The following is a 27,135-nucleotide window of genomic DNA, read 5'->3' on the forward strand; positions in this document are numbered from 1 at the left end:
ACTCATATTTGCAATGAAAAGAGTTGATGCACACAATGGTTAATGCTTATTCCCTTATCAGAAGTAGCCCATTTTGACTCATTCCTCATTCAAAACTGTGACGTGAGGAAGAGGTGTGTGTGTGTAAAGAAATTAACATCTTTTTCTTCACAAAATCTCTCACAATTAGCAGCTGTGCCATTTTATAATTCAAAAGGAAGAGAGGAAGAAGTCCTGACTTTAATCCCTGAGATCATTTTTTAAAAATTGTTTTTATATTTATTTGTTTATTTGTTTGTTCGTTTGTTTGTTTGTCAAGCATATATAAGATAACAGGTAAAAATATAAACATAATTTGAATACATGAAAAGAGTAAGAGTAAAAGGGAATATTAGGACAGGGACGGTAGGCACGCTGGTGCACTTATGCACGCCCCTTACAGACCTCTTAGGAATGGGGTGAAGTCAACAGTAGACAGTTTAAGGTTTGGGGAAGAAACCACAGAGTCAGGTAGTGCATTCCAGGCATTGACCACTCTGTTACTGAAGTCATATTTTCTGCAGTTGAGTTTGGAGCGGTTTACCTTGAGTTTGTATCTATTATTTGCTCCTGTATTGTTGTGTTTGAAGCTGAAGTAGTCATTGACAGGTAGGACATTGTGGCAGATAATTTTATGTACTACACTTAGGTCAGACAGAAATCGGCATAGTTCTAAATTGTCTTAAACCCAAAATTTGAAATCTGGTGGCATAAGGTATTTTATTGCGGGTAGAGGAATGGAGGACTCTTCTCGTAAAATATCTCTGTACTCTCTCAATTGTATTTATGTCCGATATGTAGTGCGGGTTACAGACAAATGAGCTGTATTCGAGAATTGGTCTAGTAAATGTTTTGTATGCTCTAGTTCTGTGATGGCGAACCTATGGCACGCGTGCAACAGGTGGCACGCGTAGCCATATGAGTGGGCACTCCAGCTCAGCTCTGGCGCGCATGTGTGTGCCGGCCACCTGATTTTCATGCCTTTTGGGCCCACCAGAAGTAGGGAAACAGGCTGTTTTCTGCCTCCGGAGGGCCTGGGGGTAGGTGGGGAAGGCTGTTTTCGCCCTCCCCAGATGCATAGAGAGGATCTGGAGCCAGGTGACAAAGAAAAATGGGCCAGGAGCAAGGGGGGAGAGGGGTTGGGCGTGCATGCGCAGGGCGGGGCACATAGAATTATGGGTGTGGGCACGCGCATGCGCAAACCTCCCCCGCCCCCCCCCATTCCTGGCACACGATGGCAAAAAGGTTAGCCATCACTGCTCTAGTTAGTAGTACAATATTACCAGAGAAGAAGCTATGCAAGATTAGGTTAACAACTCTTAATGACTTTTTGGCAATGTTGTTACAGTGGCCCTTAGATCTTTAGAAATGAGTACTCTAAGGTCCTTGACAGAGTGAGGGCCATTTACAAGGTCATGTCCACCTAATTTGTATTTTGTGTTTTGTAAGTTTGCATTTTTTCGCCTGCATTGGCCACTCCACTGTTTTTAGTGGCCGTGGCTTCATTTGTAAAAATTCTAATCTCGTGAAGCTGTGCCTCTGTCAGCCCCACTATGCAAACCAAATTAAAAAAAAATCCCTTCACAAGAATGCCAAATCCACTTTATATGCCATATTGACTATAGTAACAGAATCTGGCAAGCTTGACTGCTTTATTCCCCATCCCAATAATTGCGAATTAGAGAGGTGTCTGCCTGAATCACTTGTATATACCTTGTTTTTGTTTTGGACTTCTTGTTTTTCCCCTAGACACTTTTGAGAACAGATCTGGACTATCTGTCAAGGTTATTTTCCTTACTTTCTACGGTCTGTGAATATACCGCCAAGCGTAACCAAGTGGTTTAAGCCATGAAGGGTTAGGAGATTGACTGCTGAGCCCTGACTGGGGAAACCTGATGGAGAGTTTCGTGCAAGTAGATATGAATGCAGGTAATGGCCGAGAGGACCAAGTTTCTCCTTGAGCTGATGGTTAAGGAATTAGCAGTTGTGCTCAACAATTAATCCATTTAATTCAAGTGGATTTGGATGCCATATGTTTCTCTGTAAACATGCTTATCCAAATTCAATTTCACTTACAGATGCAATTATGAAAAAAGTTAAACCTAGGGGAAATGGAGGGAGTAAAAATATTCACACATTGTGTTGTGCTCCCATATGGTTTGATTGATGTTGCCTTGATATATATATATACCCAGGATAGTTTGTAAATGATAGTTTAGTGCACAAACCAGTTTAATGGACTGTACAGTGTATACATCCCCAGGGTATATAAATACATTTAAATTTCCTTGTAATTCAACTATATTCACAAAAACACCCACAGGACAACAAGAATGAAAGAAGGCTCAGGAGCCCATTTAGTTCATGTGCCTACTGATAGTTAGCCTTTCTCCACTTCTTAAAAAATGATAGCATCCTTCTAAAGAAATATTGGAAGATTGATGCTCTCCTGCAGGTTGAGAAAATGTTCGGCTCCCTTGCATTTTCTAGCCCTGGCTTCTGTGCGCATGGTTTCACATGGTTTCCACGCAGTTTCTGAGGTTAGCCTCAGCATGAGATACAAAGTAGATTTCGTGTTCTTTGGATTTCACTCAATTATTTGAAATTGTAGGAGTCCCACATACTTTTCCCCTTCTTCCTCTCTACTGAATGTATCCCAGAAAAACATTCTTCCTTGCTCCCTCCCTTCCTCCCTCTCTCTCTCTCTCTCTCTCACACACACACACATACACCCACACCATCCTCCCCAATAATCGTTTCTATATTGTTTACTTATGATGGTGCTAGTGTGCCATTGCTTTTTAATGAGAACGGCAGCAATTGGCACTTGGAAAATATTATGCTTTAAAACTGCAGATATAGCAACGGGAAGCATCACTTCCAAAAATACCATTCCTCTCTCTCTTTTATATAAATGATTCCTTTTACATAAATTTCATCTCAAATGGTAATTCTGGCTGCTGTATATTCCTAATTAGTGAACAAGTACCTTTGAGTTAATTTTAGCTTTTAATTTATTAATGCTTGTTGTTGTTGTTGCTGCACCACTTTGTATTAAGAATGTGCTTTCCTTTCCAATAAAAAATCCTGCAAAATGTAATACGATACACAGGAAACAAGCTAATAATTCTGGGGCTTACTCGGTTCTGAATTGCATTGTGATCAAGAAATAACCGATCCACCCTTCTCTTACATAGTTTCAGAAGAATTGATGCAACCCTGCTTTTAATTAATTAATTGTAAATAATTGATGCCATCATGTTTTATATATAATTATATAATTTTATCTATAATTAGGATGGAAGTCTTCCATTCAAGTTGCAAAGATGACAGTGGTTGGAATGTAGATTTTCCCGCCCTTAGAACCAGCACTTAGTGGCAGAAGATGAATTCTCTCTAAAATACGAACTGATTTTAGTGGAATGGATGCAAGTGGAGATGCCATATCAGTGGGCACGCGAGCTCAGTGCACCGGCTAGCTGATTTTCGGGTCTTCTGGGCCCACCAGAAGTAGGGAAACAGGCTGTTTCCTGCCTTCGGAGGGCCTGGGGGGGTGGGGAAGGCCCATTTTTCTTTCTCACCTGGGCGAAAACGGCCCATTTAACAACTTCCAGTGGGACCAGAAGGCCCGTTTTTTGCTGTCCCCAGCCTCCAGGGGACCGGAAGTTGTCAAACAGCCCATTTTCGGCCTCCGGAGGACCTGTGGGAGGTGGGGAAGGCCGTTTTTGCCCTCCCCAGACTCCTAGAGAGGCCCTGGAGCCAGGTGAGAAAGAAAATCGGGCCTACTGGGCCATCACGTGCCAGGAGCGGGGGAGCATGCAGGGGCCGGGTGCATAGAATTATGGGTGTGGGCACGCGTACCCCCTGGCCCCTCCTCCTGGCATGCGATGGCAAAAAGGTTAGCTATCACTGGCATAGAGGCTGCTTTGATATCCTTGTTCCAGGTTGCCTTTTCATATTTGAAAGGAAGTGGTTATGTGGGCGTCCTGGCTGATATGGTTGTTTAACAAGCCAACTTTGCTAAAGAATACCCTAAAATGGTTTGCAAGAGTTGAACATTTTGGAAAAGAGGGGTAATATTATGAAAATCCGATATGGCCTAATTTCCACAGCTTCTATACTACTGTAGCCTTTTAGGGCTTAATGGTTATTTATTGGAGATCAGGCTCCTGTAGAATCTTCTAAAACCATTTTTATTTTACTGGGCTTCTTTATTATTAAATTGCAGGCATGAGACAGGATTTTATAATTTAATGTGCTTGCTCACTTAGCCAACACATAAACTAAATGAGATTGGATCTGATTAGCCCCTGGATGGAACATCAGAAGGAAATTCTAGGGCTGCAAGCTAGATTAGGGATTTTTTAAAAAAAAATCCAGAAGAAAATATCAGCTGACTTTCTGTTGCTAGGATAATTACTTGAACATATCAAACTTGATTCAAATGAGACTGTTTGCCTTCCGAAGAAGAGAAAGCCGATGTCTGTATCATTGTTAAATTACAGGTAGTCCTTGACTTATGATCATAATTGAGCCCAAAATTTATGTTGCTAAGTAAGATTAATTTCACTTTTGAAATAAATTCATTTGTTAAGTGAGATTTGCCCCATTTTATGACCTGTGCCCCTGCCACAGTTGTTAAGTGAATCACTGCAGTGCTTAAGTTAGTAACATAGTTGTTAAGTGAATCTGGCTTTCCCATTAACTTTGCTTGTCAGAAGGTCACAAAAAGAGATCATATGGCCCTGGACACTGCAACCGTCATAAATATGAACTAATTGTCAAGCGTCCGAATTTTAATCACGTGACTATGCTGCAACGGTCATAAGTGTGAAACACGGTAGAAAGTCACTTTTTTCAGTCCTATTGTAACTTTGAAAGGTCACTAAATGAACTGCTGCAAGTCGAGAACCACCTGTACAGTTTTCTGAAAACAAAATAATGTTTGTTTTATCATCCAAGCAGTAATTTCCCAGTTGCGTCCCTTTCTGGATCGGGACGCCTTGCGCATAGTCACTCACGCCCTCGTCATTTCCTGTGTGGACTATTGTAATGCTCTCTACATGGGGCTCCCCTTGAGGAGCACCCGGAGGCTCCAACTGGTCCAGAATGCGGCCGTGCGAGTGATAATGGGGGCGACATCGCTCCCATATAACATCCCTCTTGCGCGAGCTGCACTGACTCCCGATGATCTTCTGGGTGCACTTCAAGGTGTTGGTTACCACCTTTAAAGTGCTCCATGGCTTAGGATCTGGTTACTTACAGGACCACATTCTGCCACCGTTTTCCTCCCACCGACTGTCACGCTCCCACAGAGAGGGCCTCCTCAGGGTGCCGTCGGCCAAACAATGTCGACTGACGACCCCCAGGGGGAGAGCCTTCTCTGTGGGGGCTCCTGCCCTATGGAATGAATTGCCCTCGGACATACGAAAGATCCCTGACCTCTGCGCCTTCCGTCGTGCTCTGAAGACCCTATTATTTTAGCAAGCCGGTCTGACGGGATAAATGATTTTAAATTGGATTTTAAAAGTGGTTTAAAATGGTTTTAATTGGAAATTTTAATTTCGGCCAAAGATTGAATTGTTTTAATATGTTTTTTAAATTTTGTCTTGTATGTTGTTTTATCATGGCTGTTCACCGCCCTGAGTCCTTCGGGAGAAGGGCTGTATACAAATATAATAAAAACTAAAAAACTAAACTAAACTAAAGAAGGAAAGCTGAGAAGATTTCACTGGATTTCTTGTTCTTATTTAGCAGTAGGTTGTACTTCAACCCATTTGTACCCCAGCTTGAAACTTCCTAAGCGAGGATCACCATGCAAGAAGCTTCTCCTTCTATTAGCTTGAACAAATGAATTAATGTGAACATATTTGAAGATTGAATGCTGTTTTGGGGCATTGCAGCCCAAATGGCAGGGCAGGTTGTTACATGGGCAAATCTTATTGTAATCTTTCCTTCCTACTATTAATTTCAGGAAAATTCATTCCTTACGTTTAGGGTGGATTTGATTTCAGTCAAGTCAATTTAAATCATGATTTAAATCCCTAGTCAAAATGCTTGATTTAAATCAACTCGATTTAAATCATAATTTTAAAAGAGCAACTGTTATCTCTGTCCCGTAGCGGCTCCTTCCTCTGACCCGCTGTTGACTCACCGGCAGTCCCAATATTGCAGAATATACAGCCTCATGCTACATAACTAAGCTCCGTTTCATGCTGAATAAACTAAATTATTAATGTATCTTAAAAAGAAAACTATATTTAGATAGATTTTTTTTACTCCGAAAGCATTTTATTAAAATAAATGTGATAAAAATAAAAAAATCCTATTTAATTTTTTTTAAAAAAATCTGATTTTTTTTAATTTTTAAAAAAACACATTGATTTTAATCCACCCTGCTTATGTTGCTTTCAAACTGCAGCGGTGCTGGCAGATGACAGCAGTCTAGGCTGGCTGACAGCCTTTTCATTAACTTTTTGGCAAAATATACAACACAGTCGTAATCCTGGTTAGCTGCTGTGGGAGAAAGTACACTTCTGTTTCACAATAGTACTGCACTGAGACAATCTCTTAATAAAAGCAGCTGTTCAAATAGCCCAACGTTCAAAGAATGTGTTTTGTAATGTTGGATGTTTTTCTTGGCAACAGCATGTTATCTCACTTGGGCTACCATCCATCCTGTTTGCCCGCTGATTGTCACATGGCAAAATCAGCAATTTTGTATTCCCTCTTGTGTTATCTAAAGGGAAGTGTTCTGTATAATCGGCAGTGAAGAGTAAAACACAGGCAGATGTGTGCAGAGATACACGCATTTATGATTTTAGCAATCACAGAGAAAGAAGCATCGCAACTGGGGGGCAGAGATGAAAATGTGAGAGGACAGCACACCACTCTTGGGAGTTAAAACTAAACATCATTTCAGCCTCACTCCCCAGAGAGAAAAAGGGGCAAAAAGGCAAGGCTACTGCACAAGCAATTCTGTCATCCGATGGAAATTATAACAAACTTTAAAATGAGAGCTAAAAGAAGAAGGTTCCTGAAAGGGATGAAATGACAGAAAAGAAGAGTCATGCAGAGATGAAAGGAGGGATATGTCTTTATAAGAAGGCATACCAGTGACTCCACAAAATGAGTGCCAGGCTTTGAATTACCATGCCAGCAATGAACAATCCTGAATAGGATTTATATCTCACACACATCTGCTTGGACTCGCTGTTTAAATGGAGCATAGTATCCTACCCTCAGTGTGACTGTGTGTCCCATGTCAAATTGTAGATCACATCATGACCGGCTCTAAGTTGAGGGCATATATTGATCCAGTATCTGTTTTTTTTCCCCATGTAAATAATGTTGTACTTTGAGAGTTAGATGGCCTAGACCAGGGGTGTCCAAACTTGGCCCCTTGAAGAGTGGTGGACTTCAACTCCCAGAATTCCCCATTCAGCATGCGCTATAAATATGAGCAAGTTGCTGGCTGGGGAATTCTGGGAATTGAAGTCTACCACTCTTCAAGGGGCCAGGTTTTGACACCCCTGGCCTAGACCAAGGGTGTCAAACTTGATCCCATTGTGGACCGTATCAGGATTTTGTTTGCCCTTGCAGGACTGGGGTGGGTGTGACCTGGTCATCGCAGCCAACTGGGTAGGGGTGGCGGGTGTGCTGGGGCCAGGGCTAGTCCCTCGCCGTCTCTGGAATGGCTGTCTATCTTTGGCCGAATTTGGCCCATAGGCCAATGTCTGGATTAGACATTGATATCTGAATATAAATATTTTAAATATTTTATTGGTCTTTTTAATCTTGGGGAAATGTTAATATATATTGCAAATCCATGTATAATATGCTGTACACTAGAGGGAGGGAGGGAGGGAGGGAGGGAGGGAAGGAAGGAAGGAAGGAAGGAAGGAAGGAAGGAAGGAAGGAATCTGTGAGCATGACAAAAAAAGGAGAAAAATATGAATGAGAGAGAAAGGAATAAAAAAAACCTGCCCCAGGTCTTTAATGGAGGAAATACATTAATGCCAAGAATGCTTTTAAAAATCCATTATCCAGAGCATTAAAATGAATTCTAAACAATTATAGAAATAATTGAGGAGAAGAATCCAGGAAATTCCATACAAAGGCATAAATGTAAATGGCAGTAATTAAGGGGAGGCGATTTTAAGTACTGAAGCGATACTAAAAGTGAAATTTTGAGAAAACTGTGTGTCCATATGTAATATTTATAACAGCATTATAAGGCTTTATAATTCAGGAATTTGGAGGAGTTCCATCCCATCTTTTCTTGGCCATCTTCTGAACAAGCAGCAAAGAAAGATTCTAGTAAGATTTACATTTCTAGTGTGTATTTCAGAGAGTTTGATCCAACCTGCATCTTTACGGATCCATTGAGTAAATGTGCTGTTCAAAATAAAGGTGCATCACTCCGTTGCAATGAGGATGGAGGTGGAAAACCTGTTGGGCCTTAAATCTATTCTTTGTAGCCACATCTGGGTAGCATGGAGCAGTCAGTCTTGGATGGGATGAGCCATAGACAGACATATACAATTTAACATGTCCTCAGCCAACCAAGATTGCAAAGATTCACAGAGTTTCGTCAGACTGTAATTGGTGCATTTCAGGAAATTAAATACTGTAGCATTGCAGCAAGAAAAAAACAACACAACATCTGTGTTCAAGTCTTCCCTTCAGCTGTGAGCTTGGGATCTTCCTCACCAGCCAAGGGTTCTCTGGAACCTCATATCTGGATATAGTATCCCCAAAATCTTGGCAGCTTGAAAGCTGAGGCATTGACCAAGATGGATATGTCATGGTCTTTATTTGAAATATTTGTTGTTGGTTTTTTTGCTATATATGTCCCCTATCCCACTGACATAATGAAGCATTATGCAGAAAATCAATCAATCAATCAATCCAATAAGGTTGTAAAGAGGCCTTTCAGAAGCATTTTGGCCAAGTTTCTTATAATGCTAAATGCCTCTTTACATGTAACTGGATTTTTTTTTTTAAAAATGTAAATTGTATCAGAAGAGAGGCTGGTAATGAATGGCACAGAACAGATGCTGGAGGAGTAACTGAACTACCTCTCCTGCTGGTGTATTGTACTAGTAGGTGGAAATGACTTGAGAGACAAGGCAAAGAGAGGCAGGCAGCCAAAGGAAAGGTCAGATAAAAGTCAATTTAGTCTGCAACTTGAATGTGGATGGGGCAAGAGTTTCAGAAGACACCTTCCCTAGTTTCTTGAGCTGCAAAGGGGACAGGGGGAGAAATATACTTCCAGATTTGCAAGTTTGTGTTAACGTAACTCTACTATAAAGTAGAATTAACTTATTTACAGTGCATTGAGAAAATATTCAGCCATCACTGCAGCCCTCCACCGTTCTGGGCTTTATGGCAGAGTGGCGAGACAGAAGCCTCTCCTCAGTGCAAAACCCATGAAAACCCGCTTGGAGTTTGCAAAAAAGCAATTGAAGGACTCTCAGACTGTGAAGAAAAAGATTCTCTGGTCTGATGAAACCAAGATTAAACTGTTTGGCCTCAATTCTAAGTGTTACGTCTGGAGAAAACCAGGCACTGCTCATCATCTGCCCAATATCGTCTCAACATGGAACATGGCAGCTGCAACATCATGCTATGTGGGTGTTTTTCAGCAGGAGGGACTGGGAGATGGGTCAGGGTTGAGGGAAAGCTGAAAGGAGCAAAGTACAGGGATATCCTTAATGAAAAACTGTTCCACAGCTCTCAGGACCTCAGACTGGGCCAAAGGTTCACTTTCCAACATGACAACGATCCTAAGCACACAGTCAAGACAACACAGGAGTGGCTTAGGGACAACACTCTGAACGTCCTAGAGTGGCCCAGCCTGAGCCCTGACTTGAACCCTATTGAATATCTCTGAAAATGGCTATCCACCGACGGTTGCCATCCAACCTGACTGAGCTTGAGAGGATTTGCAAGGAAGAATGGCAGAAAATCCCCCAATTCAGGTGTCCGCAGCTTTCGCATCATACCCCAAAAGACTCGAGGCTGTAATTGCTGCCAAAGATGCTTCAACAAAGTACTGAGTGAAGGATCTGAATACTTACGCCAATGTGATATTTCAGTTTTTTCTTTTTAATAAATTTACAGACATTTCTAAAATTCTGTTTTCACTTTATCATTATGGGATAGTGAGTGAGGATTAATGAGGAAAAAAAACTAAATTTCAACAACTGTAGAATTGGGCTGCAGCATAACAAAATGGACAACAGTGAAGGGGATCTGAATACTTTCTGAATGCACTGTAGCGGTGTTTCCATGTCTATCTTACAAGGCTGACAAGTATTGAGGCAAATCCCTAATGATTTTCAAAAGAGAAATACTAGTTTCTCTTCTGAAACTAGTATTTACTTTGAAGGTAAATCCCTAATGCTTTCTGCATGTTTTGTTCTGCAATGCAGGATGTCCCGGTTGACAAAATAAAGTCTCCAAGAGGAGAGGAACAATGTAAACAACCCAAAACATTTTGCAGTACAGTCAATAACAGTTCCAGCCTGAAGTCATGTTGTGTCATGTACTTAGAGCCAACTAAGGAATTTGTCATGTGAGACAGGAGATCCCACAAACCTTATTCTATCTCCCCTTGCAATCAAAAAATGTAATGATTAATTTAATTAACAATTTGCTATTGTTACATAATAGCAAGGTAGTTGTCTCGGGACACCTCTACAAATACGGTAGTATTAATACTGCATTAATCTTAGACCAGTGATGGTGAACCTTTTCAGCACTGAGTGCCCAAACTGGAACACATGCACGTGCATGCACCAGAGTGCCGAACACCAGCTAGCTGGCGTGCGCATGCCTGGTTTTTGGCCCTTTTTGACAGTTTTTCAGGCCGTTTTTGGGCCCGTTTTCAGGCCATTTTTCAGGCCGTTTTTGGCCCGAAAAACAGCCTGGAAAACACCCTGGAAACGGCCTGGAAAATAGCCTGGTTTTGGGGTGTTTTCAGGCTGTTTTCCAGCACTTGCAAAGACCAGCTCTGTGTGCCACCTCTTGGCACGTGTGCCATAGGTTCTCCATCATGATCTTAGACTATCTTCTGGGTCCAGCAGGTCAGTTAACTGAGTATAAGAGAGATGGGCAGTTTCTAAATTAATTGGATGGATGGATGGATGGATGGACGGACAGACAGATGGATGGATTTATTTTCAGATTCCCTGCAGCACCCTGTTGTATATGATAAATCACATTCAAAACAGTTTCTGTTTTTGTTTTTTTTAAAATTTGATTTATATGCCGCCCTTCTCCAGAGACTCAGGGCAGCTTACAATGCGTTAAGCAATAGCTTTCATACTTTTGTATATTTTATACAAAGTCAACTTATTGCCCCCACAATCTGGGTCCTCATTTTACCTATCTTAGAAAGAATGGAAGGCTGAGCCAATCTTGAGTCTGCCTTGAGTTGAGATTTGAACTTGCAGTAATTGCAGGCAGCTGATGTTAATAACAGTGCTTTAGTCTGCTGCACTACCAGGGCTACCAAGGCTACCAGTATTGCAGATTAATTCTGAGCCTGGTGAGATTCGAATTTACAGTAATTGCAGACAGCTGGTGTTAATCACAATGCTTTTAGTCTGCTGAGCCACCAGGCCCCTTTTCCTTAGAAATACTGAAATGAGGAAGAACTTGAGGGCAGGACATTTCCCCCATGGCCAAAATTTGGCTGGTCTTCAGCTCTGAGCTCATGCCAACCTCTCTCCTTGCTTGGAGAGGATTAACCACCATCATTGGCAGATAAAGGAAGATGCCTTTGTGGCTTTGCAACTCCCTCTTGTAGCCACTACTCAGATTTTGGGGCAGAGGTGAAATCACAAACGAGCACAACAAAAACATAAATATAGATGGAGATAGGTCACTGATTAAATACTATTCTCTGCAGTTTCCTATTAGTCATTTGAGGGATCGCTGGACAGTGGTACTGGACACTGTACTAGTTAGCTTCAGTCTTTGCTAACTTTCAAAAAGTGGCAGTAGTGATAGGCACTGTGCCTATCCATCCTTTTTTTTTGCAGATGTTTCCCCCTACCTCCAGATGTTCCTGCCAGTCTTGGTGGCAATGAAATATAGAACATTAAAGACTACAGATTAAAATAAAGCATTGCTGTCCTTTGCCATTGTTTGCAAGGAAAATAATTCTGTTGAAAGACTCAGTTTATTTTACCCCATACGTGACAAAATGACTGATTAATATGTTTTTTCTTCTGTACACTTCCAGCAGAAGAAACCCAACAGTTTACATTAAGTTGAAGAAAAACATTTTAACATTTACTTAACATTTTAAGTTAAAACAAATGAGTTTATGTACATATATTGAAGGCAGTAATTTGAAAACTGCTTCATAGATGTTTGTTTAGTTTTTAGAGATTGTCTGCAGCTGAAATAGACTTATTGGCGTAAAAAACACATTTTTATACAGATTACTGTACTTGAATTGTAAGTATTACATTTCATAAAACTACTGTAAGTTTATACTGATATAACTTTAATCATGTCAGCAGTTTTTTCAAATTTTATATTTGAATCCATTAACTTGCAGTGCTAAGGACTGTAGAAATTGCTATGTACAAGCCTGACCTTAACTTTAGAATGTATTTAGCACCCAAGCTTTATTATTATGTTTACCTAACAGAATTTTTTTTAAAAAACTGTTGGGAAGAAAGGTGTTGTTATAATTATTCATTAACATCAGGTCTTGGGATAGAACTCTCTATTATACTAAATCAGCCTTCCACAACTTGGTGCTTTCCAATGACCTTGATATTGGTCGGAACCTAGGAGATCTAAAATTCAACCAACATTGGATTTGAGGAAGCAAATGATAGTTGCAGCTCTGCAAAACAAGGGACCCCCTCTCAGGTCAGGCTGTGCTGCTTCAGTGTGTGTGTGTGTGTGTGTGTGTGTGTGTGTGTGTGTGTGTGTGTGTGAAGGATGAGCAAAGAGGGCCAAGAAGATGTGCCAAGAAAATATACTCTCAGCATATTCACCCAAGTTGTAAAGATCATCTAAGCTGCCTGCCTATATACACGGACATCACCAAATAGACTTACCAGGAAATGAGTGTTATGTTATTGGGAGAAGGATGTAGAAGAACTCAGTTATAACAGCAAAAATGCTGACTGTGGAATAGACCGCATACTGTCTTGAGCACATTGTTCTGACCTAGGCTTTCTGAGAAAGCATAAATCACAATCTTAGTCCCAAAAAACCTCTTTTATTGATACGGCTGTGAATTATGGTCATTCACAGCCCGTAATGATTCACAAACATTCTGTGCAGATTCCAACAGATGTCTGCTCAAGTTGACACAGTCATTCAGGGTAATGTTGATAAACACCCACCTTTATCTCCCTTGAAATTCTGCCAGAGACCTAATTGCCAATTAGTTTTGCAAGGCCAAACATAGCACAGAGTCAAACAGGACTTCTCAGAGCTTGAACAGACTACATGAACTAATTGCTTCCTGCAAAGACTCGCATTCAATCAACTCCAAGCCTTACTCTTGAGTCACCCTTTTCCCCCTTAATTATTCTTGCCTTCTGGCAGCTCTGCGCATGCGCACACTGGGAACAGCTCACACTGTTCTTCTGCCTCGCTGATGTCAGATTCCGGAGGCTCTGGAGTCAGCACATAACTACCAGATGGCCCTGGCCCCCTCTCTGCCTCTGATGCAGAGCCCTCGTCTGAGCCTTCCGCAGGCTCCAGGACTGGCCCATGTTCCTTCCCAACCTCCTCACTGTCCGACTCTGCTGCCAGCTCTGCAGGCCGCCGGCGGACCACAACACATATATACGGGTTCTGATCCAGCCTTCACAAGCAATAAGAAGCCATTTTTCTTACAACAGGGCACAAATAATCTGTATTCACGTTGGATAGACAAAACCAAAAATAATTAGACACAAATGAAAGTCTTTTTCCCTTAGGAAACAGGGCACGAACAGTCTCTGTTCACGTGAGAACTCATGATAAAAAAAGTCCTTCAATGATTTGCCTCAGCCAGTTCACACTGGCTGAGGCAAATGCGCTACCTATTGTTTCCCAGCAGGGAGACTCAGTTGGCACCTCAAATACAGAGCAATTAGTCCCGACAAACCTTGTTCTGGCAAAGAAATCTGACTTGATTGATGTACACTGGAAAGGGAATGATTGTCCGTGATAACAGGCCACTCCCAAACCCCTACTATTTATTTCCGAGCCAGGGAGGGGCTGGCTAGCGTCTACGACTTCTTTTCCCAGAGAGCCGGCTTATTGCTTTCCGTTCCTCTCCTCTCCTCTCCACTCATATGCGTATTTGGGATGGGCCACATCTGTTCCTCCCGCTCACTCAGCTCAGGCCCTGAAAACAGCCACCTCTCCATCTGGGGGCGGACAGAAGGCCCCGGCTCTGCATCTGCCTCTGATTCCGCTTCCTCATCAGAGCCTTTCAAAGGCTCCGAAGCTGACCAAGGCTTCCCCTCCTCCTTGTCTGACTCTGCTGCTAGCTCTGCTGGCAGCCAACGGGCCACAACAATATGTACCATCTTCAAGGCAAACATAGGGCATCACTTTGAACTTCATTGATAGAAACCAGAGGAACTGTAGAATGAAATCAAGTAAGTTGTTAAGGATGAATGTGAAAAGAGAGACCAAGGAACAGAAGAAAGCAAATTGGATGTCAGAACAAATAATGGAAGACAAAAGGATAAGAAAAACGTCAAGAAAAACAAAGATCTCTCAAAGAAGCAACAACAAAAAATCAGACAGCTGTTACAAGAGACAAGTAGCAATATTACAATAATATCTACAGAGACATCAGAGAAGACAACAGAGGGACTGGCTCATGCTTTGTACCTGTTGGCATTTATTATTTTTCATCTCTTCAGTGAGAGTGAGAAAACATGATTACAAAGGAAAGTCTTGGATGGGAGTTCTTCTAAAGCAATCAAAAAAGGGTCCGAGGGAATTGTGAGAATTGTAGCAATTAGAGGATATCGTCGTCATTGTGCAAGATTGAGGCAACAGCGCTAGAGGTAGAATAAAAAAATTGTTGGGACTTTAAGGTGGTTGGATGGTTTTTGGCAGCAAGAAAAAACTCAGCTACTTCTGTAGAAACCTTATTAATATGCGTAACTGTTCAATTATTGGAATGATCTTTCGAATAGTAATATTTCCACAAAAGACTGGCTTTACTTCTGATACAATAAAAAAAAAAAAGATAAGGATGCCCTTGAGTTGACTTTGACTTCTGGTAACTGCTTCCATATAATTTTCTTGATATTAATTTTATTCTTAGACCATTTATAAAAGTTACTTGTTCCTAAGGAGCATAATAAATGGCATTTGGATCCTACCAATGATTTCCTAATGAACTACTTATCAATTTAGAAACCAAACACAGAGTTCTGTTTTTTTTTTTCCCCTCTTATCCTTTGATACTGGCAAAATCCTAGGCCAGTGTTGGCGAACCTTTTCGGCACTGAGTGCCGAAATGGGAGCGCACGTGCATGCCCGCATGCTGGAAACAGGAACAGCAGATGATCTTTTGTTTTCGGTGCATGCATCTCTCTGGGCATGTGAGCCATTGCTGGTTGCTCTTCCGGGTTACGGTGCACCAGCCAGCTGGTCTTCACATGTGTGGGAGCGCCAGAAACTGAAAGAGCAGCCGCCCAGAGCAAATGCGCGTGCCGGGAAAATGATATTCCGGTTTCTGGCGCACACATATGCACTGGCCAGCTTGTCTTTACCTGTGCATGCGCGCCAGAAACCCAAAACACAGGTGACTGGAGCGCATGCATGTGCCGGGAAGAGCAGCCGGCCAATGTGCATGCACATGCCAGGAAGATGATGTTCCAGTACACGCATTCGCACTGGCTAGCTGGTCTTCATGTGCATGTGCATTTCAGAAACCGGAAAGTCAGGTGGCCGGAGCGCATGCACGTGCTGGAAACCGGAAGATCATCTTTCCAGCACGCACATGCTCACCGGGCGGTTGCTCTTTCGGTTTTTGGCGCTCCCACATGTGTGAAGACCAGCTGACCGGTGCGCCATAACCCGGAAGAGCAACCAGCGATGGCTCACGTGCCCGGAGAGATGGCTCTGTGTGCCACTTCCGGCACACATGCCATAGGCTCGCCATCACGGTCCTAGGCTATTTCTCCTGATTTACAGATACAGATTAACAGAGTAGGAAGGGACCTTGTAGATCATCTAGTCCAACCCACCACCCAAGCAAACCCTACACTATTTTTGACGGATGGCAGATTTAATATCAGAACTAATACTGGTGTTTTTCTTTTGGTAGGAGAACAACGATTTAAAGTATTTGTAGTGCACTATATCTAACATAAAAAAACCACATGTTAAGAGAGAGAAGCAAGTATTATGATTATTATGTTTAATATTATTATTTCAATATTATAGAATTAATGTTAATGTAATGAATATTGTTGTAAATCTTGATTATCTTTTTACAAAGATATTTGTACCCAGACAACACACTGTTTAATTGAAGGTGGAATTATTATATCAAAAAAAAAAAAAAAAAACCACATGACTACTGCCTGTCCTTTTTTTTTTTGACATGTGAACTAACCAAACCATGAAAGAAATGCAGCTTGACAATGCCAAAAAAACCCATTATATTCATTTAAACAAAATGAAAATGTTTAACTGCATTTCAGATTGATATTTTAAATATCAAAGGTGAATATTTTCAAAGATTAATCTATTTAGTTAAGCCAGTTTACATAAGTCAGTTTGACAGTTGCAATAAACAGAATTGTGAGATATAAAATGATGCACAGAGCTGAAAGGAATGGCATCAAAAATGTTTTGGGTGAAATCTGAATTTCCTATGAAATCTGGACGCTGGTCATCCAGCATCTGGAGGACCTCAGCTCTCCTATTCTCATTTGAAAGCAATGGATGAAACATTTTGAAGAAAAAGCTGAGAGATTCACAAATCAATACAAACAAAGGAGTTATTTCCTGAAGTGTATTGAGACTAAGAAAACTAACAGTGATAATTCTAACTCATCATCATTGGCAACCTTCAGTTTCAAAAGACTATGGTATCGTGCTCTGGAAAGAGGACAGCATCTGGTGTGACTAAAAAGGCCAATTTGAGAGTGGCAATCCTTCCACACTGAGGGCAGATACATTCCGTTCCCTGCCCAGCCCCCAGATTTCGCTGGTTCCGGGACTGCCTCTTTGCCTCAGCCTGCCGTACAAGTCTCTCTTCGAATTGGAGAAGGCCATGCTGCATGTTTAGCCTCCAAGCCGAACGATCAGAGGTCAAAGTTTCCCAGTCATTAATGTCCATTCCCAAGGCCTTTAGATCCCTCTTGCAGATATCCTTATATCACAACTGTGGTCTCCCTCTAAGGTACTTTCCTTGCACTAGTTCTCCATACAGGAGATCTTTCGGAATCCGACCATCAGCCATTCTCATGACATGCCCAAGCCAGCGTAAACGTTGCTGTTTCAGTTCTAACTACTGAGTCAGAATTAAGTGGCTGTTGACTTTGCATTCTCAAGAACTCCAATCAGAAATAAATAATGTGCACATAACAGCAAGTTTCTCATGCTTCTTGCACATTGCTATTTTCAAGTGTTAGGTAATATTTCCTGTTTTAAGTTTGTATTTCAATGTAGCTGAGTACCATAGTACATGGCATTCAATATCGAAAGAGCATTAATAGTATGCTGATCAGATAATTATTTTGATTATTAAGAATAAAATAAATGAGCTCTTCTCCCTTACTTTGGTTTTGGGAAAATGCTCTAATCAGAACTTAAGTTTATTTTGGAGAGGAAGGAAAGAATTCAGAAACAGGTTAAATCTATGACTGATCAAGACCAATAAATCAAATTTGATTTCTAAGGTCCAGGAAGAAAGTTGGGTATGGGTTGAATCTAGATTAGTATTATTTATTTATTTAATTAATTAATTAATTAATTAATTTTTATACCACCCTTCTCCTGAAGGACTCAGGGCGGTGAACAGATAAAATAACATACATATAAAATGTGAATATAAGATGATTAAGCCAGTTTGGTTCATCGGTTAAGAATCTTCAGCATAAAGATTTAGAACAATTAGAAGAGATTTATGCCAGGCTGGCTTGGTGAAACAGAAAGGTCTTAAGTGCACAATGGAAAGTACGAAGGCTCTTTCTCTGGAAACCACCAGTCAACATTGCTTTAGTGACGGCACCCTGAGGAGGCCCACTCTGTGGGAGTGTGTTGGTTGGTGGGAGTTTATTGATTGCAGAAGGCGGTTTCGTAGGTACCCAGGTCCTAAGCCATTAGTTTTAGGATGAGACATTAGGCTTAATTACTAAAATCTTTGGTTCAAATCTCTGCTGAATTGGGATCTTCTTTGCACCAGAATTGGATGAACCATGGTGGCACAGTGGTTACAATGCAATATTGCAGACTAAGTCTGCCGACTGCCAGCAATTCAATCCTGACCAGCTCAACATTGATTCAGCCTTCCATCCATCTGTGGTCAGTAAAATGAGGGCACAGATTGTTGGGGGCAATATGCTGAATCTGTATACTTCTCAGAGGGGGTTGTAAAGCACAATGAAGCAGTATATAAGTCTAAGTGTGATATAAATTTAAGTGTTATCATATTGAGATAGATAGCAAAATAGAAAACAGTTAAAAGAAACCTGTTGATAGCAAGAAGGAATGACCAGAATTCATGATTGGCAATGAAGTCACAGAGCACTGAGTGCTGCTATCTGATGGTAACCTATTGTAATCAGAAGAAGGAATGACCTTGAGGGACAGGAGAAAGACCAAGACAACAACTAGATAAAGGAAATCTGTGTCTGAGGCAGAAAGGTAATATCAGAAAATATCTCAGACAAAACCTTTTCTAGTTCTCACAAAGATAAATGGAAAGACAAGGAAAGTCAGATTCAGACTTGCAAGAATCTGTTACTGTTACCTTATAATAAACATAGTATTATTTCATAGTATTATGCAGTTGTAAATGTGGTCAACAGTATTAAGTATCTGGGGGTGCAGATAACTAACAATCTAAACTGGTCTCTCCTCATGTGATCCTTAGTGAAGCGTGCAAACCAGCATCTGTATTTCCTGCATCGGAGAGCACATCTTTCTCCTTCTGTCCTGGCCACTTTTTACAGAGGCATGATTGAGAGTATTTTTTTTAACAAACTGCATATCACTGTTTGGTTTGGTGGCTGCAGTGCCTCAGAGAGAAAGTCCATTCAGAGAGTGGTAGGGACAGCCGAGAGGATTATGGGAAACTCACTTCCTGTCATTCAGGATGCTGCTTATAAGCGCTATGTGCTTAGCACGCAAAGCATTGTTAGAGACCCACACAACCACTTTACGGTCTGTTTCTGTTGCTCCCTTCTGGGAGGAGGTTTCGAAGTATTTCTAGCAGGACTACCAGATTCTGTAACAGCTTTGTTCCCTATGCCATCCATCTGGTAAACTCGCAAGATTCGTTTTTCTCGCCACGTACATGTACACATCCGAACTAGACTGTGTTGTTTCTCTCTGTCACATAATATATGTGGGTATATGCATAATTTTGTATTTATTTATTTATTCTGTCATGGTTATGTAGTATATATTGGAGGTGGTGAGCCTTTGAGAGCTGTATGCAACAAAATTTCATTTTAATGTATGCCAATGTACGTTCAAAGTGACAATAAAGTTACAATAAAATAACGAAATCGGTAACATTCAGGGAAAATCACTACAAAATGCTGCATAGGTGGTACCTAGCCCCGGACAGGCTGGCCAAAATATTTCCAAATTCTTCTGCTTTATGTTGGAAATGTGGAAAGACGGTCGGCACCTTTTACCATCTGTGGTGGACTTGCCCTGAGACCAAAAAGTTTTGGTTAAAGATCCGACTCTGGCTCTCGGAAATAATGGGACAAGAGATAGCCCTGGCCCCGGAATCCTTCCTCCTAGGTATGATTGAAGATGGTCTCGACAACAATAAAACCCAATTGGCAATTCAAATTATTACTGCGGCTAGATTAGCCTTTGCGAAACTCTGGAAATCCAACTCTACCCCCTCTGAAGAAGCATTAATAAATAAAATTCTAGAGTGCGCAGAGATGGCTAAATTGACGAGCGAGCTAAAAAATGAAGAGAACTTCAAGTACTATGAAATATGGGGAATTTGGTATAACTGGTTAAAGAATAGGATAAAAATATGATAATAGGCTACGATTTGTTAGACACCCGAAATGGACTTAATTGTATAGAAATGTAGAGAATTGTATAGAACTGTATATTGTATAGCTATGGATGAAATTCACTTAATGTTTGATCTATGAAATGTGTAAACATTGCACCTCGGATCAAGATTGTGATTGTACATTGTCTTTTTAAAAAATTGGAAAATTCAATAAAGTATTTAAAAAAAAAAAGTTATTGTTCTATTCTATTCTATTCTATTCTATTCTATTCTATTCTATTCTATTCTATTCTATTCTATTCTATTCTATTCTATTCTATTGTCCTCTACCCTACCCTACCCTACCCTACCCTACCCTACTCTATTCTACTCTATTCATGATTTTGATTTCCTACTCTGGAGTTGACATCCATGCACTCAACTCACTCTTGGCTCTGGCTAGAGTGATAGTAGCCCCTGTTTCTACTTCCTGTTGGACATCATTGTTTGCCTGACATCAGAATAGATGCTAATTTCAGTCCAGGATGGGATCATTTCACAATGGGTTGAGGACTTAAAGGTATCCTTTGATCAGCCTTGTGTATGTTCCAGAGTTATGAACTGTTAAGCAATCTATGTACTGAAAACACTGTAGAAATGCTTCATTATGGAATGTTATTATTAGTGTTATGATCATTGCAAAAGACTAATAACTTATACCATGTTTGTCAAAGGATGGCACATAAATGTATTGTATTGTTATTGGGAAATAGCCATTACAGTTTCTGTCCCTACAAACAACTCGGTGTAAGCAGTTCATAGCTATTTTAAGGAAATAGAGTCAATGCCAGGATTCCCCAGTAATAGGACAGAATGCCATTTTATGACTGTCAATCTCTGTTTCATCCACCACAGCTTTGACAATGACTGGGAGTATCCAGGATCTCAGTAGCAATTTTCCAATTTATTAGGGAAGAAGAAAAAGAAGCTTGGACTTGTTGCTTGCAGAACCAGTTTTCTACTACTGAAATACTTCCCATTGCTAAGAAGGAAGCCAAAGTCATTCATAACTTGAAAACAGATAACACAATCAGATGCAGACTGGGGAGAAAATTGGGTTTGTTAAGAGCATGTTCTGGTCACCCTCATAAAATGCTTTCCATGATGGACATGAAAAAAGCACCAACCTCCATTTACCAGAAAGCAAATTGGGAGGGGGAGAGATTGCTATTCTCCCTACAGCTTCTTTGAATGCTCACAACAATCTTATCTTTTTTCTTTTCTTTCTTTTATTTTTCCTTTTCCTTCATGGTAGGAGGGGGAAGAGGTAGGCCCAGCACTGTGAAGCGATATATAAGTCTAAGTGCTGTTATTATTTTCAAACAAGGTACAGAGCTGCAGCCACTCCCCATTTTTAATTTCTAGAGATGTATTATATTATGAGCCGTGGTAGCACAGTGGTTAAAAGGCAGTTTTGCAGGCTAATTCTGCTGACTGCCAGCAGTTCAATTCTCACCGGCTCAGGGTTGACTTAGCCTTCTATCCTTCCAAAGTCGGTAAATTAGGACCCAGATTGTTGGGGGCAACATGCTGACTCTGTAAACCACTTAGAGAGGCTGTAAAGCACTATAAGTGGTATATAAGTCTAAGTGCTATTGCTATTGCTATTTTTAAACAAGGCACAGAACTGCAGCCACTCCCCTTTTTTAATTTCTAGAGATGTGTATGTGGCCGATGTGGGCATTCATGTAAATAAAAAAATTACCAGCTTTGACCTTTTAAAAAACAATCCTGCAAAGTAGGGTGTAATTTCTTACTCCAGAAATATTGATAGAGCTTTGAATCCATGCTGACCATAGCATAATAGAGCACTCTCTGTGGAGCATTCGGTTCAGCAGTGAAATCCATCCGGATCTATCCGGCTTGCGCGAACCTGTAGTGATGGCGGCGGGAAGCTCCACCCACCTGCCAGGATGTCATTACATCCCATTTTTTACCCTCTGCGCATGCAGAGAAGGCTCTCACTACAGTCGCGCGTGTGCGCACACGCTCACATTCCTGAACCGGCAGCGAAGGTAAGTGCATTTCACTGCTGACGCGGTTCCTTCTACATTTGTAATTGGGGAACATCAGGCTGAAGGATAGAATTCCGATTAGGCAGTTTGTACTCTGTAGTCTGATAATTTAGAAACTGTGTGTATTTAAAGAAGTGTGCTATTTTGGAACACGTGTGTGCATACCTGCATGTGAGAAAGATTTATCAGTTGATCAAATTATGATTTGTCCAGCTCACCATGTGGAGCATAAATGGTTCTAGACCACAAACCAACAATGAACATAGACTAATCCTTGGTGTTTGTTTTTATCTTTCTAGGTATCTTGGCATAACTAGACCCCTCACCTATCCTGTAAGACAAAATGGAAAGTGTATGGCTAAAATGATTTTTTGCGTGTGGCTGCTGTCTGCTTCCATCACTTTGCCCCCGCTGTTTGGATGGGCTCAGAATATTAATGACAACAAAGTCTGTTTAATCAGCCAAGATTTTGGCTACACAATTTATTCTACTGCTGTTGCATTTTACATCCCCATGTCAGTGATGCTGTTCATGTACTATCAGATCTACAAAGCTGCCAAGAAAAGTGCAGCCAAACACAAATTTGCTGGTTTCCCAAGACCCAACGAACATGAAGGGATGGTTTCGGCAAACGGCATCATGAAACTGCACAAGGAATCTGAAGAGTGCACCAATTTTTCACGTCTGCTTAAGCATGAACGGAAGAACATTTCTATCTTCAAAAGGGAGCAAAAAGCAGCCACTACCCTTGGAATAATTGTAGGGGCCTTTACTGTATGCTGGCTGCCATTTTTCATCCTTTCTACTGCTAGACCCTTCATCTGTGGGACCTCTTGCAGCTGTATCCCTTTGTGGGTTGAGAGGACATTTCTCTGGTTGGGTTATGCCAACTCTTTGATTAATCCATTTATATATGCCTTCTTCAATCGGGACCTGAGGACCACCTACCGCAATCTGCTGCAATGTAGATATAGGAACATCAACCGTAAACTCTCGGCTGCAGGCATGCATGAGGCCCTGAAGCTTGCTGAAAGACCAGAGTTTGTTCTGTAAGGTCATTTCCCTTTTATTACACTTAACTTTCAGGTTCCCACATAGACTTTCTATTCCAAATAAAACCAAGTATAGATCAAACAATCTAAAAATAGATTGCTAGACATTTCTTGATTTATGGGACCACTGAGTCATGGAGACACTAAAAAGGGGTCTTATGTTTGGAGAAGTTACAGGGAAAGTTGACAAAAAGTGAAGGACATCCTAAATTGTTGAAACGAGTAAGAAAGTTAAAAATCTAGGTTACTAGGCTATTGCATATCTATAAGATCCAGACTACTCTGTCTACTCGGGAATAATATCAGAAGAGACAAATTAGGGTATGAATCACGAGCACCATAGACTGTTGAATGCTCCCAGACAGTATCCCAGTTCAGACAGCCCAGGTGGCCTCAATGCAGAGAGCCATGGAGATGGCCTGGAGAGAAATAGAAATCACTACAAAAACAAAAAGGATAGAAGCATTGCTTGAGTCCTGGGAGAGGAAACAGTGTTAGAAAAAGAGTGAGGATGGCCCCTCCTTGGCTCACTAGGATATCAGAATGAGGGGAGGGAAAAAAACCAGACTTGCAAGATTAAAGCTTCATTCTTAATATGGAGTTAATATCCTGTTTATAGTACCGTGGCTAGCCCTGAGGGGATACCGTTGTGGAACACAAATGCATTAGCAAATAGATATTTAGATTCCAAAATTATTGATACAGCTTTTATTTTATAAAGCTGATTGAAAGAGATTGCATGGATAGAGGTAGACCTGTTCACCTTTGAATACTTGTAGCACCAAAAAAAAAAAAAAAAAAGGTGTAATGGCTGAATTCTTGAATCAGATATTGTTGGACAGGAGCTCTTCTAGGTGCCCTCTTCTGTCAGTAGAACTAACAATGAAAGCAGTGGGATAATGACAGGAGCAACATTAGTGAAAAATAGAATCAGACAGAATATGGTCTAGAACCTATTCTAAGGTCCAAGCTGTTGCACAGATTGTAGTGAATATGTCATTTTTTTTCCTAGGCACTATGTTGTCTACACTAAGTTGTCCAACAATGTTCAAAAGCCGATTGGATTCTGGATACCCAGACCAAGATATAAACTACTTAGCAGTCTATTGTAAACAATTCATACAACACTTGGTAGATCAAATTGCTTGAATTCAGGCAAAATTGGAGTCTAAAGTTTATATGAGACAGTAGAAGCTTCACTCTTGCTCTTCTTGGCTTGTAAAAGTGGCTACAAGACTGGCTGAGTAGGAACAGATATTAGTAAATTCTTCTGGGTAAGATCATGTGATTTCCTTCATATTCGAAGAGATGGTGCCAAGATTTCATTACAAGGAAAGAACTCTCAAATAAATCCCCTCTGATTTTTCATAATTTCTGTCTAGTTTCCAATATTCCACTTTTGGCAGCTCTGGCATATTTTAAGCCCTGGAAATCCTTGTTCTCTTGTGTTCTCATGTATGATGACTATTTTGATAACTTGCATGAGATTCTTTTATATCCCTTTAGAGAGATAATGTTTCCAATGATGCTGGGAAATTGTTGACCTGTGATGTTCTTAGGGTTTCAACTTCTCCCTCATTCTGTTTCTCGTAAATATCATGTGTCTTATGAATGTTACCGGCAGATTGCTGATTGGGAGTAATCATAATGAATAGGGCTGCATCACTTTTGGGATTTGAAGGAGAAAAGATGCTTTAGAGCAGGGGTGTCAAACTCAAGGCCTGCGGACCAGATCCAGCCCATGGGGTGCTTAGATAAGGCCCTTGGGGCCACCCTAGAAACAGCGAAGGACTGGCCTGTGGTGCCTCTGCCAGAAAAAATGGAGCTCAGGCGGGCCCTCCCAAGCTCCTTTTTCGCTGGCAGAGGGCTAGCAAAAACTACTACTGTGTTTCCCCAAAAATAAGACCCTGTCTTATATTTTTTTGAACTCTGAAATAAGCGCTTGGCCTTATTGCCATGCGCTCAAAAGCCCGATTAGGTTTATTATCAGGGGATGTCTTATTTTGGGGAAAACAGGATATCAAAAGTGGATCCTCCCAGCCCCGACCAGGCCACCACAGGTGTCCCTGGCATGAGTAATATCAAGCTGGCCATGCCCAAATGGCCATCCCACCACTCCCCCCTCCAAGGTCAAACACAACCCTGATGCGGCCCTCAATGAAATCATGTTTGACACCCCTGCTTTAGAGAATATTGGGCACTCACATAGCTACTCCTAAAATCAATTGTGGTTTCTCAGAGGATCGTGGATTTGCCATGCATAGCTGCTGCAACATCCAGGAAAAGACCAAAGAATTGCCATTGACTGGTATGGGTGCCCTTGCAAATGTTCTAGAGAACTTTTTCCCTTCAGATCCAGTGCATTGCAGGGTCTTCATGTAAAGCATAAGACTTTTTGATTAAAATAGCTTCATTGACTTGTGCTTTTTCCAGACACAATTCAAAGTGTGGATTGCGCTATATAAAACCCTTGGAAGATGTGAGAGTTTAAGGGAAGGGCCCTCTCTTAATTCTGCCACCGCTAGAGAAGGTCTTGTATGAACGGAGAATTGGCCTTCATGCTGGCAACTTTCAGTCCTTGTTGTCTTGTACTCTCTTTCTGCTGACATGCCAAAAACCTTTCATTTATTCAGTATATAGGCTGGTCGGCTGCTGAGCTGGATTGATGCTATCTGTTTAATATTATCTTTTAATCAGCTTCCTGTTTTGAAAAGCCTTTCAAAAAACATTTGTGAGAAAGTTTGAGTAAAAATAAATAAACAATAACCGAGTTACGCAATGTAAAACATTGTTTCACTGTATGTCATGGTTAATTGATTTTTTTACTGGTTTCCTACTTTAAACATCCAGAGGATAGATAGTGAATGATCTGTTAAAATAAGAGGGTTTTTTTCCCCTTTAATTGATTTTCTAGGACTATTTTAACCTGCAGAAGTCAAGCCTGACATATATTCAGAAAACAGAAGCACTTCCAGACAAAAAAATGTTTTGCAAATTCCAACTTCCAATAAAGCCCCTCCATTGTTTACTTGGGACTGTTCTCAAAGATTTGAGCTAGAATTAACAGCTTTAGGAATTCCCTGGGCTGCAGACATAACTTCTGATTTAGTAGGAACCATGCCTGCTTCTCAGGTAGTAAATCAAGATGGCATTCACACATCACACAAAGCCATAATTATTGAACATAACTTCACTTATAAAGTTTACAATCCACAGAGGTTAGGTTCAAGTATTACACTGGAGCCCAGAGCACATTATGCCTTAGCACCAACCAATATATAAACAAAAAGAAGAGTAAAAAACACAAGAGTAATGAATCATGGTACTTTTTAATTTGGAATCACTGAAGGGATGGCGAAGTGATAAGATTAGCTTTGTGATTTGAGATTCCAAAAAAGTCTTTTGACAAATGCAAAAACTATACTGCTACTTCTTTTTATTTCTGCTCCTCATTTTGTGTAGGATCAGAATTGATATATCCTCTGGCCCTGGGAGCTTTGTTTAGCAATTAATGGTAATTAAAAGGGCTTGACTCTGCCTGGCCAATAATTAAGGAATAAATAATTTCCACTATTGGTGCGGAAAAACAGTTTTTGAGACCTAGTCTGAAATTTGTTTGATATCTTCTTGGCTGATCTTTCTTGGATAATTTTGTGATGAAATTGATAATTGAGCTTCTTTTACACAATTATTTTTTTCTTAAGGAATGCTCTTCTTTCTTCCTTCCTCATTGAGGCAGGAAAAAAAGTCAAGCAAAAGTAATATAAAAGGGGAAAAAGTAGACAATATCGGCATTAAGTGGAGG

At 40.8% G+C, this 27,135-nt stretch overlaps 1 protein-coding gene across 1 annotated transcript in view; it reads left to right on the forward strand.

Moving 5' to 3' along the window:
* The window catches only part of HTR7 (5-hydroxytryptamine receptor 7), a 78,706-nt gene that overhangs the window by 46,473 nt on the left and 5,098 nt on the right, over positions 1-27,135 (forward strand). Inside the window, exon 2 of the mRNA XM_034430378.3 lies at positions 22,578-23,327. Coding sequence (XP_034286269.2) covers positions 22,578-23,327 — 750 coding nt within the window. The remainder of the gene's footprint in view (positions 1-22,577; positions 23,328-27,135) is intronic.

The sequence above is a fragment of the Pantherophis guttatus genome, chromosome 6 (assembly GCF_059756535.1).
Source record: "Pantherophis guttatus breed Tessera chromosome 6, ASM5975653v1, whole genome shotgun sequence".
NCBI lineage: Eukaryota > Metazoa > Chordata > Lepidosauria > Squamata > Colubridae > Pantherophis > Pantherophis guttatus.